Below are 16,421 nucleotides of genomic sequence, written 5' to 3'. Positions count from 1 at the left end.
TGAACAAGCTTAAAAATCAGGGACAAAAGGCGCTCCTTAGAGCTCCAGAGCTTGTCTGATTATCATCAAGTTTACTTCAGTATCAAAAGTATTCACTGATACTTTTTTGTACATCCAATGGCACATAGCAACCTGGAACTGGCAGTAGGGAATTCAGCGTACTAACTCTTCCTAAATGTAAACAAATATATAGACGAAACAAAGGGGCTCAATTTGTGGCCCAAAATGTTTGTTAACTTGGTGAATCCATGGCAACATAATACTTCCTGTTTCTTGTCAAACGAAGACTTTTAGGAATTGAATCAATGATGCGCAGAAATCCCCGCGAGTAGGAATTAAAAATTGTGCTACCTTTATGACGACTCCGCTATTTTCTTTTTTTCTTTTTGTCAACCCAACCCAGTGGCAACGCTGTTAGGCCTACTAGCTCTACTTCACTGAACAGCTAATTGAAAATAATTGAACTTCAGTTAACTTTTAATTTCGTTATTTATCGTATTTTGTTTCCTCGTGACTCAAAGTCTACACTCACAGTTGGGATGTCAGTGTAGATGCACCTGTGGAAACACTTCTGGCCCCGTGGAGCGGAGGTAGTGAGGAAAACCAGCCGAGTCGCTGCCCCCTGAAGCTTACACTGAAACAGCTAATTAACGCCGGACAGGTGAAGCTTGTTAGCTGCAGTCCTTCCGTCCCCGCGGGCTTCCCTGCTGCCATGTTACACCTGGGATACGTTTTATTTACAGCGTCCGCCAAAATATTTATACAAAAGTTAAAACCAGTCACTTGGGATGGTATAAGGACAGAGACTTCCTGGAATATTGTGTCAAGAAAGATGCCGAAGATTGTCTCTAAAGTTTTGACTCGGGACCATTTTCACTGAACATCAGGATCCGTACGGACTCACCGTTACTCGCTGGCCTTCAAGAGAGACTTTACCCGCAAGAGCACCGTTGACTGAAGGATATTGTCCCGAGGCTCCTCAGCACCAGCATCCACTGCCTTCAGCAAGTGGTGAGTCAGAGTATTATTTATTTATTTTTTGTTTGGAAGCGGGTTTGTTTTGATTTTTGTTGCTGCAAGTTTGTGGATAGCAAACGTCTGCACCTGCCTGCTTTTGTTTGTTTTCTGGACATTGTCAATGGTGTTGGATTGTGGAAGAGTTAGGGTGTTTTTGTTGTGCTGCTACTGTGTGTGTAGTCGTGTAATCAGTAATTTAATTTATGGTTTGGTCAGTGCTCTCGGTCACTTTGCACTTTAGTTTTGTGTGCACTATCCTTTCACTGACTTCTCATGTAGAATGCAATGTTATGATTGCATGTGTTTTAAGTAAGTAAAGTAAAAGTAAGTGCCATTTCAAGACAGTTTCCTTATACATTTCATATTACATAAAAATAATTAGTATTCCTAGATCTATTATATAAGTATGAAATAAGGCTAGTACTAAAAGCTGCACAGTTTTTAAAATTGAATTTAACTCCTCATTACTTCTTCCCTTAGTGCTGTTTTTCCCATCTACAGTAAATAATTTTATCAGATTATCTGATAATTTTATCTTTTTGTGGTATTATGGATAGTAAGAATATATTCATATGGAACATTACTTATTAAAACAAATTTTATGTTATTAATAATTGTGTACAAAATGACTCAGTAGGTTGGATTGTCTCTTTATGCTTGGACCTTTATGAAGCCTATACAACAAGGCCATTTGGGGGTCATCACTATATAAGGTGTCACTGTATAAGTTGTGTGTTGAGTTTCAATGGACCAGTTGTTTCTGGGGGAAATCCTGTGGCTTAAATGCTGTTTTGGCCTCTTGCCCCATATTAGCTCTTTAGATGATTTCTTTTGCAGATATTGTACCTTTGTGTTTTTACCATTTAAGTGTAGGAAACTGAAATGTAAGATTTCAGTCCTGGGAGGCAGTAGTATTGTAACCCAATCTTTTTATTATTAATAATAGTTTTCCAGCAAGTTGGAGCCGATCTGAAAGAAGAAACTACTCACAGTTCACCACAAGTGTTGCACAGGTCATTGCTTCACCCAGGTGACTCTTGGCTACCGCTTTATACTCGCCAGCATCGTCAGTAGAGCACCTTTTGTAGAGATATTTCATGTTAATTATTTGCCTGTGAAAGGTGATGGTCGTTGAAGTTGTAGCTGAAAGGATGTTTCTGTAGAGTTACAGAGCTGGGGCCCTCACTGCATATTTGTTTTGCGCTAACCTACTTCAATTTGTTGCTTTTGGCTGTTAAATTACCCCCCAAAGTACAACATGATGGATAAAACAAAATCTTCTTTCTCAGTTTGACAGCCACGTTTTATATAATATCAACATGATTCCCTAATCTTATCCACAACCTTCTTAAATGTTTAATTCTTTAATTTTCAATGCCGAGGCCGTGCTATCCATGCACCTTCACACACACACACACATCATAGAGTTTTTTAAAGCACAGATTTTCAGCTGCAATCAGGGATTTGAGCTGGTGACTTACCTTCTGATCTCCAGTGAGTTGAGGCCAAATTTTTGTTGAAGATTGTAATTCCACGGTTGGTCAGACAGTCTCAGTGGCGCACCATCTTTATACCTGAAGTGAAAAGTTAAAAATAGATTGAAACATGATTAAAAGTTTCGTTTTTTTTTTTTTTTTTTTTAAATATCAAAGCAACAGTGAATAAAAGGCTACACTTGGGTGGTTTATGTGCTTGCCTACTGATGACTTATGCACGTCTTTGACTAATCAAATGTTAGTTTGGCTGAGTCTATGGTAGCCAGAGGGGGCCTTTGATCTCTCATTCTGTCTTGTGCACGGCATTGTTGAGGGCAGCCTTTTGCACCTCATTGAGCTTGATGGGTCCCATATGGGATGGTGAAACCCATGAGCCGCAGGTTATCTGGATCTCAGCTAAGCTTCATGAATACCGAGCACACAGTCTTTTCATCAGCTAGTCTCTCAGCAGCTCAAGTATCAAGGTCGACAGTTTGGCACGTTGCTTGAATTAACACAGGTAATTTCATATTAATATGGAGGCCGGTATTCAAGTCATGGTTCAGAACTGTAGTGTCATGACTTTTTTTTTTTTTTTTTGCATGCAGCTCATGAAGATTGAGTCTTTACATTCAGCCATTTGTAGGTGTATAACCTAACGCACCCGCTTACCTCTCACATAATATACTTCCATTGACCTTATGACAAATTCAGAGTATTTCACTGTATAATTGATGAGTCGTGAATTAATGATACAATAAAGGGCTTCACCTAAGGACTATTTTCATTATTGATAATTGTTGATTTTTTTTTTTTATGGTAGATCGCTTCAGCTTTTTGCTGATTTCCCATCGTTGAAAGTGGCATCTTCCAACTGTCCAAAACCCAAATATATTCAGTTTGCAGTGATGTAAAACAAAGAGGAGGAGCAGGCAATCACAATCAAGAAGCTGAGACCAGAACGTTTTGTATTTTTGCTACATAAATAACTTTTTTCAAATTTGTTGTTGATTAATCTCCTGTTGATTGACAGCTTGGTGAATAAGCTGATCATTTCAGCTCAGTGTTAAAGAATCATATATCAGGAGCGCATATCATTATACACCATATATAGTTGTTCCCTGAAAGTTATAACTTTTGGCCATGACACATTTTCTGCTCTAACCCGCTCAAGCCAAGCAAGAGACCAAATTAAAAATGAGACCAATCTGTACTACGACCCCAGCAATAGTATTTTCTGAGAAATTTCTTTAAAAGGATTCACAGTAGGGCAATGGAGGCCAAAAGAATGGAGTGCTGCAGAGAGTTGAGTTCTTACCACGTGACCTTCGGGGGTGGACAGCCCTGGACGGTACAGGACAGTTTGACTGTCATGCCCTCCCAGACAGTGTGAGCCCTGAGAGGGATTGGAAAGTCTGGGGCCTTCTGACTCAGACGCTCCAGGTACTTCATGTGGGTAGATGCCTTCTTTTCTGCCTGGAGCAGAGAGAGTTCCAGGAAAGGCAAAGTTTATAAATAATAGTTCAGATAAGAGGAAAAGTAACATACTGATAAAAATATACTGTGTGTTTTTATTTTCTACAGTGAGCATCCAAGTGCTTCACAAGTCATTAGAATAGAATGAGAGAAACAAGTAAAGTAAGGAAACACAAAAAACTGTAAACTGTGAATAACCCTGAATAATTAGATAGTGGTTATGGACTGCAGCAACACTCCAGCAAAGCACTCATATTTTTATCTCTGATAAATCACAATTGATTAAACTAGTCCATTAATGTGACCTTGTTTTCCATGCTGTGTTTTTAAAAAAATCCACTCTACTGCTCATCTCAGAGAAACTGCAGACACTCGCTCTGTATGTATTTAATTCAGCATGCATGAATTAAGAAGGCAAATGTCTAAATAAACATGAAGAGTCCAAATAACAAACCTTGAAGATTGGAATTGAAGCTAAGCCTTCATCTCATATGAATAACTTGTTAAAAATTGGAATTGTTAATGCCAGATAATAGTTTAAATAGTTTATTTATCAAACAGGGGAATTTATCCTTTAAGCACCAGGTAGTTCATATATGATAAACCAGACACAATAATCAGACAGAACAGATGCTAAGAAAATGTAATTACATGGGCTTTTATGATATAGTTAGTGGTTCAGTTCTCATACTGAAAATGTTATACACTAATTGTGCTAAAAGTTATTTTAAATAAGTGATTCTCAATTATATATGAGATCTAAGATTCTGCAAGTTTTAAATCAACAATTTCCTGCTGCAGTGAACATAATGGTTGATAATAAAATGAATAAGGTTGCGTGTATAAGTGTGTTAAGGCAGAGCTGAGGCCAAAACTTGACTTGTACCTGTTTGCGAAGGGCCATTTTGTCAACTCGTGTGCGCAACACATGCTGATTCCTGATCACGTCCACCTCCACCTTCTCAGCCTCGTTTCCAAACATGGTCCACTTGTCTCTGTAATACTCTTCCTCAGCAGCCAGAGTTTCCTCCAGAATTTCCCTGGTGGAAGAGAGCACAAAGTATTTAATACAATGACTAGAAAAGTGTGTGAACTCCTTTTGGAATGACCTGGTTTAATTGGTCACAAAATGTGATCTGATCTTCATCTAAGTCACAAATGTAGACAAACACTGTCCCAAAGCTAATATCACACAATTATAATCTTCCATGTCTTTTATTGAACATAGCCATTGAACATTCACAGTGCTGGTGGTAAAAAGTAAGTGAACCCTTGGATTTAATAAGTGGTCGAACCTCCTTTGGCACCAGTAACCTCAAACAAGCACTTCCACCAGCTATGGATCAGACGTGCACAGGAGGGATTGTGGACTGTTCTTCTTACAGACCTGCTTTAGCTCAGACATATTCTCAGGATGTCTGGTGTGAGCGGCTCTCCTCAGGTCATTCCACGGCATCTCTTCGGGATTAAGGTCTGGGCTCTGACTGGGTCACTCCAACAGGATTTTCTTTGTTTGAAGTCATTCTGTTGTAGATTTACCTTGATGTTTATTGTCCTACTGCATCACCCAGCTTCCAGCTTTTTGGTAGACGCATGAACAGAGATGTTAATCAGTTCTAATGGTTATTTCAAGCTTTTAGCTGTTACTCTGAGTTAATTTTTACCATACCGATCATTTTGCATTGGGCATATGGAGTCATTTCAGCTGGACACCTAATTCAAGGGAGAGTAGTCAAAGAACTAAAAGCATCTCCATTTATAGACAGTTTGTCTTAACGGATGAATATCTCAACTCTTTGAGATGACTTTGAAACCCTTTGAGCTCTTGTTTCACTGGCTGGACTCCAGGTTTGGAAGCGCCTGACTCCAGTTAGCCTTTGTTGATATCATCAGGATAGGAGTTCACATAGGTTACTTTTCCCAACCTACACTGAACATGGTTTGTAACAACAGGGGTCAACCTTTTGAGAGAAACAAAACAGCAATTTTACCTCAAAATACATTTTTAGCACCTACATTTTTCACTCTGTCCAAGTCTATTTACAGACAAATGCTACTTTTATGCCATTCTGCAGTTTGTCGTTTAAAAGCCTCTGTGATGAGGTGGATGGTTTGATGCTCCATTTATGGCTCATGTGTCATTTCACATGAGCGCCACCCTCACACACACTGAGTGGAACATTGAGCCTTGCTGCCGCTGCTGATTCACATCACGGTGACGAGAAGCAGTGCTCGTGCTCTCATCATCTCTCACATGATGACATGCGCCACTCTAGGAATCCTTCAGGTGCGGACAGTTCAAAGTGAGCCTGTGTTGCTGGCTGTGTGACATCCTTGACTTCTCTTTCATCTAGTTTGTTGTCACGGTGATGGCAGGTGGTTGTGATAGTCTATTCACACAGAAGAAACAAATTTTAATCTTTCTTTATCCGGGCAGCGAGGTGGCATCATAAGTAGGGCAACTGTTGTAAGTGTGGACTGAAGTTCAAGCTTGTTTTTGATTTGCATCTTCACTATATGAAGGTGATTAAACTACAAGGTGAATCTCTAGTCGCTCGACAGCTGCTGAACCTGCACGCTGAGCTCATCTTAAATGCTTTTAAACAAAACCAGAAATCCCTTCCAGTAATTCGTGAAACCCTGTGGTAGTCTATGCTATGTACAGACTTTTGCGGTGTATTGTAGCTGCGAATATATCCATATGTAAATGGGATCACACGTTGACCCGTGCACATATATTTCATCCATGCAAGTATACGCACTCCAACACTTACATTCATGAATTTTGCCTGACCTTTAAATACAACGTTTTAATACCCCTCTCTCTCTCTCTCTCTCTCTCATCGCCTGAGGGGTGTGTATCCTGAACTGTCTTTTGATTGACAGTCCCCAGGGCTTAATTATTTGAACACGTACTTCACATACACACACTGCCACAACAAACAGAGAGACGGAATCTTAAATATTCACAAACACTTCTCTGAGCTTTGATGGCCACTAGAGCATGAATGGCCCTACAAACGCTTGTGATAATTCAGTGAAATGCACAAACAGCATGAATAAATATGCAAATAAATATGCGCATGCATAGATGCATATGCAGACAAGTGCGTACCCACACACACTTGTACTCTGAGGTGCCCAGAAACACAGTTTTTGACTTTTTCTGCCACGGGCACATTTTGTAAAGTGTGTGTGCCTGTCAGTGTTTTTAATCTGTGTGGGCTCAGTGATTTTAAGCCTTGAGGGACTGAACCACTGGAACACATCAAGTCAGCGGGTATGAGAGGGTTTACAGCTTAATTATTGCTCCAAATGGAAATTTTAATATTCTTATTGGTATGAAGAACAGCAAACCCCTCCTGCCAAGAAAAACCAGGCATGCATGAGTCAGCTGCATAATTTACATGTTACCCCTACGAGGAGAAGATAGTGGAGAAACCATTATGTGAATCAGATGGTAGATGTGCAATTGGTGCCAGACATGCCAGCTCACAAAGATGCAGTGCATTCATTTCCACACAAATCAAAACAAATGTCATGCTCCCCCATCTTGCAACACTTAGGCCTTCCAGAAATAGTGTGCCAATCCTCGAGAGCTTTCAACTTCATCCTTCCGTCCTTCCTCTCTCATCCTGGGAGGAGTCAATCATCTTCTGGATCACTAGGTTTTCGGCCTAAAATATCCATCCACACCATATTCGTCTCAGCACTTCAGAGGGAGATGAGACTTTAGAATTAGAGCTAAGCGTGTTAGCGGATGGGATAGACAGTCGATGATGAGATGGAGGGCAGTGGTGGTGGCATGGGAGAGGGCACCCTAATGAGATGCCAATTTGACAGGGACACGTCGCTGCAGCTGAGGCTCATTACTGTCAGATGTGTTTTGTCTTTTCAAGAGGGTGTGATTTCGCCGTCAATGACTTCTCCCCTTTTCACTCTCCCTCCTTGGTAACTCTATCCTCTAGTGTTGCTCATCCTCTCCAATTCTCAATTGTGACCTCTTGTCCATCCATCTATTTACTTTCAAAGCCAGAGTTTCCTTTCATTGCTTGAAAAAGGATATATCAGTGGTATTTTTAGCATTGATGAAGAAGTCGGTGAGTCACATACACTAGATATGTCAAATCCTTTTTGACGCAACAAGAGTCTAATCAGGCTCTGCATGAATTGGAGAGCAGGAAAGCAGCTGCCGCTAATCCTCAAAATGTGAAAGTGGTATTGAGTTCCAGCACAGATACTACGCGACCCAGGCGGGACAAGGTGCCCCTACAGTAAAAAAGGGATTTTGGTAAAGCAAATTATGCCACAAGGGGCTTCCTGTTCTCTGTGACCTGTTCCTCCCTGTTGTGGGACTTGTTTTTAGATATGTGACATCCTCCTCATGACAGCTGAGCAGTATTCCTGTCCTGGTAACATGATCCTAACACACTTTAGATAGTAAAAGATGACTCATACGTGTCATTACCAACATCCTCTCAGATTCTGATTCATGATAAGTTAAAAACTTAAAAACCACCAGTCACATGCTAACTTTTTTCGTGTCAGGTAAACTTTTCAGTTGACCTGATGATGATTACAACTGTCGTCCAGGGTTGCAACTAATGATAGTTTTCATAATCTGTTAATCTGATTTATTATTTCTTGATTCAGTTTGTCTATAAAACTCAAAGTTGTGAAAAGGTCTGTCACACTTTGCTAGAGTTCTCTTCTTGATTTACATTTTTTGTGTCAAACCAACAGTCCAGATCGCAAAGATATTGAATTTACTGTAAAAAAAAAAAAAAAAAAAAAAATCGGCACATTATCACATTTTGAAAATCAGAAAATCTGTGGCATATTTGCTTGAAGAACAACTACATAGTTTTCTGTTCATTGAATAATTGATGCAATCAATTAATATTTCGTCTATTGTCTTCTAGTGGGATGTGAGACCCCTTCCTCCTCTCCATCAACACAAATGAACAACGCTCTGCTGTGATGACTCAGTTGAATGGTTATGGCTTATTGGCTTCTTGACATCCGTGAGATTGCAAATGATGGGGCAAGTCCCCAGCTGGCCTTTTACAGACGAGAGTGAAGAAAGAGGCTTGATGTCTGTTGCTTATTGAGACTCTGTTGGCATAAAAGCACTCTAGCTGTCAATGGCGTGCAGGGAAAAGCACCAGTGAATTTTGACCCACTCCTTTTTCTCAAATAAAAGTGGAGAGAGAGGATATGGTGGTGACTACGGAGAGGGCAGACAGAGGAGATTTGCATTTGCCCCGTGCCGGCATTGATTTGTTGTTGTGAACCTCGGCTATTAAAAGTTTTTCAAAAATGTTTGAATAATCTGAACTGGTTCTGCTGAATTACTGCAGTTGCCAACTGGGAGGTAGAGCTCATCAGCTGTATTAATTTGACTGCACTGGTTTTCTACATTGATCTGAAGTCTGCAAATTTATTGCCCTTTATTACCAACGGTGTGAACCACATTTGTGGGCTGCCAGCATATTAGTCTTGTTAGAGAAGGGCGATATGACAATATTATACTGTGTGATAAATTTGTAATACCAATTATAGCGCTGTAGCTCTCCTTTTAAAATCTCAGGGCGTTTGAAGCCATTGTTGCATATGTTCTTGGTGGCATGGATTCCACAAGATGTTGGAAACATTGCTTTGAGATTCTGCTTCATGTTGACATGATTTCATCAAATCATTTCTGGAGATTGGTTAGCAGATTTGTCAGTTTATATTAGATTCAGATCTGCTCACTGGGGAGGCATTCAAACCACGTTTGACTGGTATTAAGTCAAAGCGTGCCAAGAAAACCTTCCCCACATCATTTCACCACCAGGAGCCTTGGATATTGACATGAGGCAGGTTGGGTACATGGATTCATGCTGTTGATGCCAAATTCTGACCCAACCATCTGCGTGTCTCAGCAGAAAGTGAGATTCATCAGACCAGTTTAGGTGAGCTTGTGCCCACTGTAGCCTCAGGTTTCTGTTCTTGGCCAACAGGAGTGGAACCTGATGTGATCTTCTGTTGTTGTTGCCCATCTGCCTCGAGGTGCGACGTGTTGTGCGTTCTGAGAGGCTTTTCTGTCAGCTCCAACCAGTCTGGCCGTTCTCCCCTTTCTTCTCACATATACAAGGTGTTTCCGTTCACAGAACAGCCGCTCACTCAATGTTTTTTGTTCTTTGCATCATTCTGGGATTTTCACGCATTGTTGTGCTTGAAAATCCCAGGGGATCAGCAGTTTCAGAAATACTCAAACCAGCCTGGCACCAACAATCATGTCACGGTCAAAGTCACTGACATCAGATTTTTCCCCCATTCTCATGTTTGATGTTTACATTAACTGAAGCTCTTGACCTGTATCTGTTTGATTTTTATGCATTGCACTTCTGCTACATGACTGGCTGATTGTAAACTGCATGAATATGCAGGTATACACGTTACCAAAAAAAAAAAAAAGTGGTCAGTGAATGTATTTAGCTAGATCTTTTGCCTCACCATGTCCTGTGGCGGGGTGAGTTGTCCATGGTCAGGATCTCCTTCACAGACATCAGGTCAGCGGAGATGATGGGGTAGAAATCAGAGTAGGAGGCTTCCTCATCACTTTTACATCCAGAGAACATTGGGGGGGGGGAAGAGAGCCTGATTAACACAAAATATCTTGCATATCATCAAATGACACAGGTGAAAGATTGAAAAAATAGATATCTTCCGTTGTCATCCTTCAGTTATTTATTCTGTTGATGGAAGGATTGAGTGTTCATATTAGCACACCTATTCATTTTGTCATGGTTTATGGCACATTATGCAATCTCAAATTCATCCGATCATTACTCTCCTCTGCCACTAGAAAGCAGCAGTGACTGTCCTACTCTCTGTCTGAACAGCAGAGGAGGCCATACATCAGAGAGAGCTCCAGTAACCTACACAAACATAATATACACAAGGTTTAATTTATTCACACACTCCAGGGATTCAGTTAAAAGTCGGTCACTTTTATCTCTTATCCAGACAGAGAACTTTAATGGGTATATTCTGTCTCTTCTTGTTGTTGTGAAGAGCTAGTGAGATACAGTGACGAACCAAAAATCAAACAAAACAACATAAACTGCAAAGAAGTGAGAATCCATGAAAGGCATGCGCTCTTTGAAAAACGATGTCGGTATTGTTTGTCGCACTAATACCCTCTGTCGATGCAGCTCAGGAGTAAGCGAAGTGTGGTTCTTTGTGTGGCACAGCAGCTTTGTCACTGCTCAGTGTAAACACACACTCCTGTGTTGTCTAAAATATTACAATAGGATTTGAAGATTCAGATTCAGCTCCTAAAAATGCAAAATGCTGTAATTTTTTGTGGATGTTTTGTAATTTCAGTCATCATCAAGAGCGTTAAGAACAAGGTATCAGTTACAATAGTAGCGCTGTGAGTGCTTGCCACTGTTTTGTGTTACACAGCTGTTGGAAATAAACTGTGCATGTAGTGTGTCTGAGGAGTGTACTAAACTATCGCCCAGGTTTTTATCTGTTAAATCTACTAGTTGCCTCCCATGTATAAGGCGCTAATCCAGCTGACCTGTTTTCTCTCAACAGTGTGAAATGTTATGACCATAATCAGCTTCTTCTGCTCTGTCAGTGTTCCCCTTTTTACTGACTGGTGAACAAACACACACGCCATTGTCTATAGGGAGCTTATATAATCAAGAGGAACAGGGGCTGCTGATATGAGCTCAACAAATGGTGACAGTGTGGTGTTTATGAGCCAAAGGGTTTTGGATCTAATCCAATGGGTTGTTTGTGGTACAAAAGCAATTGTAATTGTTATGCCATCATAGCATGCAATGTGTCTGGGTCTACTGGTGATCGAGCCGTTTGTGTTCTAGTTGATGTCACTGGACACACAGTAAAGTGATAGCTGCTGTCTCTTTCTCTTTACACTTCAAGTAATCTCTTCATCATGGGCGCATAGTCATAGTCACACATGTATAAACCTACACTAAAGCACAAGCTCTCCAATTTAAGCACCAACAATAACTGAGCTGACCTTTTCTATGTGCATCCCCATGAAGATGAGAGCGGTATTTGTTGTTAGTGACAAGGTCACTTTAGGCAATGACGTTGAAAGGCATTTTTGTAACAGGAGAGGCATACATTTTTGCTCTCCTTTTATCCACAGACGACTGATGCACTTTAACAAGAGTAATTACAACCTCAGTGACGGGATATTTTAAGTGTGAATGCTTTCCTTTGTCTTCGTTTGTTATTAGATCTATATTTACAGTATGCTTTATTTTCATACAGTTCATAACAAAACAACACTGCTCATTTGGAAAGGATGAATACAAAAATCTAAAATTTTGAGTGTCGGAACTGTATATTTACCCAGGTGTGTATTCCACACCCCCAACTACCGTTGCTGCTGCCACTTAGCCTCAGGCATTACTTTCAACAAGCCATCTTACACATGGCAATGCAAATTGACATGACTTCTCGTTTTCTTTTGTTTTGTAAGCTGGGAAATTTCCCCATTTCACAGCACTCAGAGGACAACTTCTGCTTTTTCCGTCTTAGTTTTCTTTTTTTCCTTTGTACAGGTTCCCTCTGAGTGTATGCTGAGGGGCTTGGGCCGTTGAATAATGTAGTGTGGAGCCTGCGGCCGGGCAGTATCGCTCAAGTACAGCCCATAGACACATACGCACAGGGACAGAAACACTCACAGCATGCATATGAACAGAAACATGCACACACATGTGCTCCCACACATGCGGACACTATTGTAAGAGATGATACTGCCACTGTGTGCAGGAGAATGGAGGCTGTGCATTTATGTGTTTATAAACAACAGGCTTCCTCAAAATGATAACTTGGTTTAACAAGCAGGAGGAAACAAAAAAGAGGAAACCTCTGAGAGGCACTGGACGAGCTGTCCTCATTGTTGCATGTAAACAACTTGTACTAAGAATAATCCTATACCTGTGAGCTTTTATTTAACAAGAAAAATTGGATTCTAACACTGTTGTTGTTAAACTGTTCTGTTATTTAGTAGTTTTGTTTGCTAAACCTACCCAGAGGCCACTCTTCAGTCTAACATGAAGATACGTTTGAGTGTATGTCCACTGAGGATGTTCTATATGAATTTCATAGTGCACCTATTCTTTCTCGCTCTCACTCTCTCTCTCTCTCTCTCTCTCTCTCTCGCTCTCGCTTCTTTTTTTAGCAAAGAAGAGATGTGACCTCTAAGATCAAATGAACTAAGCTTCATGGGATAATTGCTTATTTTCACTGTCCCTAAGGATAAAAATTGGTCCACTTCTGTTCTTTCAGCGATGAAGATTGCAGACCCACAGGTTAGACTAATTCAATAACTCACTGCAGCAAGGGGCTCGTGAAAATGAAGGCAAACTTGACTTAAGACTATTAGAACATTGATTCATATTAGATCTCACTGCAGTTATCTGGGAGCACTGGTGTGCCTGCTGTGCGATTATTTTTTTTCTTGTCTTCTTTGACACTGCAACTGGACAGGACTACTGTATGTGAGGTGTAAGAGGACGCCCAAATATCCTCATAGTATAGACTACTCTTACATTACTGTTACTTCACTTAAAGCTTCCATGTGTGTCACTGTGAAGGTCCCTGAGATGTAAATTTCTGACTGCACATGTGCTAGTGTTTCGTGTACCGTGTATTTCCCATTCCTGGTCCTAATCTTGTTAAGCGGTCACACACGGTTTCACACAGCTTTTTCATGCCGCTCAACCAAATCTCAGTGTGCCCAGCTCCTAATATTTGCATAACAGTAGTGGACTAACTCTAATCCTCATTTTCTTTTGCCAGTTTTCTGAAAATTCATTTTAAAATTTAACCTAATTTCCTCTGGAACTGTGACTTTATGCCTTTGAAAAAACAGTCTCAACTAAAAGCCCTTTTAGTGTTCCGGAGCTTTCAATCATATCACATGATCTTTGTTAGCAGATGGACTTTACCGAGTTGATATGTTTTAAGGACTTCAATGACTTTATTCATGTTGGCTTAAAAGTTGTGACTTGAACTTTATTCTTGAACTTGAGATTGTTTTGTCAGCTGTTGTTTCCAAGCTCAGGGAGTTTTTGATGCTTGCTAACCCTTGTCTACGTTTATTAAGTGCCCTGCTCCACCCATTAATGTGTGTCTCAGCAACGTTTTTGTAGATACTGTTCGTGAACGCATGGTGCTCACAGCGATTGCAAGTGGCCCACAGGAAGTATTTGAATCAATGTAATATGTCATTGTGCTCAGAATAACTAGCCTGCCATACATTTCTCTTTGAATAAATACTAAATGTCTTCTGTCAGCAGAAAAAATAAATCAGCTGTGATCCATCTGGACAGTTTTGCATATATTGTGTATATATTTAGGCAGGAGCTGTAAACACTACATAAGACTCAAGGATGAAGTTCTCTGATGGTAAAATTTGGGTTTATTACAAAGCAACCTCAGTCGTTTCATGTAGTTTGGGGTGTCAAGTGTCTTTTTTCTGATACCAGTGCAGTGACTTGCCATTTTGTCTTGTTTCAAGATAATTTCTGAAAAATGCCTGAAATGAGATACACACTGCACCAAATTATGAATGAATTATGTCAACACAGTGGCAGGAATTTTCTCTTGTTTTAATCAAAATCAGGGTTTTTAGTGTTGTAAAATTAAAGATGAAAGCTCTGAAGCTACTGCTGAGTAAAACTGATTATGCAGGTTCTTTTTAGTCAGGACACACAGAAGCAGTGTTGTCCCAAAGGGACACTGGCTGTCTGTTTACACTCCTAAAGTATGAAAAATACTGTATGGTGTTGGTGGTAAAAATAATTGAGTCCTCCCTAACAAACACCTTTCATGTGTCACTAACTGTAGTGCTGGGTCACTTACTACAGGGAATCCTCTAAACTGCTATTGTAATTTGAGGCCCACAGATTTGAGTTTTGTTAGTTTATTAAAATGAAGGATCATGCAATAATCTTATCTCGTTTTTTTCTTATCGTAAAGAAATCCCATTTGAAGACCTAAGCCAGCAACGTGTTGGATTGTTTCGCAATACATTTGACTTCAATAACATGTCTGTGGCACTCAGACCCAAACCCATTCGTTCCGTTTGAGGATGTAAGGCATTGAAAAGCAGGTTAGTTGTATTTTTTTAAAATGGCTAGGTGATTTCTTAAATCCCCTGGATACTGTAGGTTTTAGCAAATGTTATTCAAAAAGTAGTAAATATTTATTGGGAACTTCTTTCAGCAGTGGATTTGTGCACTATATGTATCACATAGGACGACATCGATTATAGTATATTATTATAGTTGGGTGGATTTTCTTCTTGTGTGATTGTTAGTGATGAGAAAAATATGTAATATTACCAGACTGATCCTTTAAGAATAGCGTTTACTGTCAGGGAAAAGGGGATATTGCTCTGCTACTGTGTCCTGCTGTATGTCAGTAGTCATGTTTGCACCTGGAAGTGAAGGTCTTCTTCTTGATCTGCGAGGACAGTTGCATGCTGTGAGACATCTGGGACGACTGCTCCTCCTGCTCTCGCCGCATCACCATCCTGGTTTCCATAGTAACCCCCCAACCGGCACCTGTGGAAGGAGGGGAAGCTAGGAGTGGAGGATGCAGAGGTATGTAGGAGGCAGTGTGATACAGAGTCTATGAGAGTCAGTCAGACACTGAACACTCTGTAGCCCCGGCCAGAAGCATAAACACATTATCTTAGTAAGCAGTCGACAGACACTCGTATCCGGAGCAACTGAAAGCTGTATGTTTCATATTGAGTGCAGATGAGTTGCCAAATTAATGGCCACTTTACATTGAAGATGCTTAGGCCTTGGTAAGAGGCACAACTATTTATTTTGTGTTTTGTATTCAGAAAAGAACTTAGAGCTACATTTCTGCTTCTTTGCTCAGTTGAGAAGGCTAAGTAATGACTGTTCCACATCGTCAGGGTGAAGAATTGTAAAATCATTCTCCAGCCTCATCTCCAGAGAATTACAATTAAGCCAAAGGGTGTACTAAGTGTATGCAAAGTGATAACTGCACCATTTTGCTCTTTGGTAAATTAGTGCTATCTAAAGGGACACCAGTCTTCTCATATCTTAAAGATTCTTTGGACTAGCAATTGAAGTGCATATAAAGGCAGAGCAGGGTCCCATTAAAACAAAAACAAAACAAACAAAAATAACTTTTCTGAATCAATTTCATTCAGTATTACATCCTGGATCAAAAAAATCACGCATCAAACTTATGTCAGCCTCCTGATTTCCATTTGCAAAGTGCCAAACACACCTGCCACAAGTGGTAGGTCACTTATGCACTTTATAGAGAAAAATGGGCAAAAGTCAATAGTCAACATTAAAAAACAAAACAAAAATCAGATGCAGTCTTTTACAACAAATTATTTTCATTGTTAACTGATTATCTTCTCAAGTCATCAAT

General features: G+C 40.1%; 1 protein-coding gene across 1 annotated transcript in view; it reads right to left on the bottom strand.

The window, feature by feature from the left end:
* Positions 1-15,548, bottom strand: part of myom3 (myomesin 3) — a 55,995-nt gene extending 40,447 nt beyond the window's left edge. Inside the window, exons 1-6 of the mRNA XM_056379815.1 lie at positions 15,442-15,548; positions 10,467-10,571; positions 4,855-5,008; positions 3,811-3,968; positions 2,499-2,591; positions 2,008-2,096 (exon numbers count right to left, since the gene is read on the bottom strand). Coding sequence (XP_056235790.1) covers positions 2,008-2,096; positions 2,499-2,591; positions 3,811-3,968; positions 4,855-5,008; positions 10,467-10,571; positions 15,442-15,548 — 706 coding nt within the window. The remainder of the gene's footprint in view (positions 1-2,007; positions 2,097-2,498; positions 2,592-3,810; positions 3,969-4,854; positions 5,009-10,466; positions 10,572-15,441) is intronic.
* Positions 15,549-16,421: the final 873 nt, after the last annotated feature.

Source organism: Seriola aureovittata, chromosome 7 (genome assembly GCF_021018895.1).
Source record: "Seriola aureovittata isolate HTS-2021-v1 ecotype China chromosome 7, ASM2101889v1, whole genome shotgun sequence".
NCBI classification, from domain to species: domain Eukaryota; kingdom Metazoa; phylum Chordata; class Actinopteri; order Carangiformes; family Carangidae; genus Seriola; species Seriola aureovittata.
Note: the sequence above shows the minus strand (reverse complement) of the source record. Positions and strands in the feature narration are given on the sequence as shown.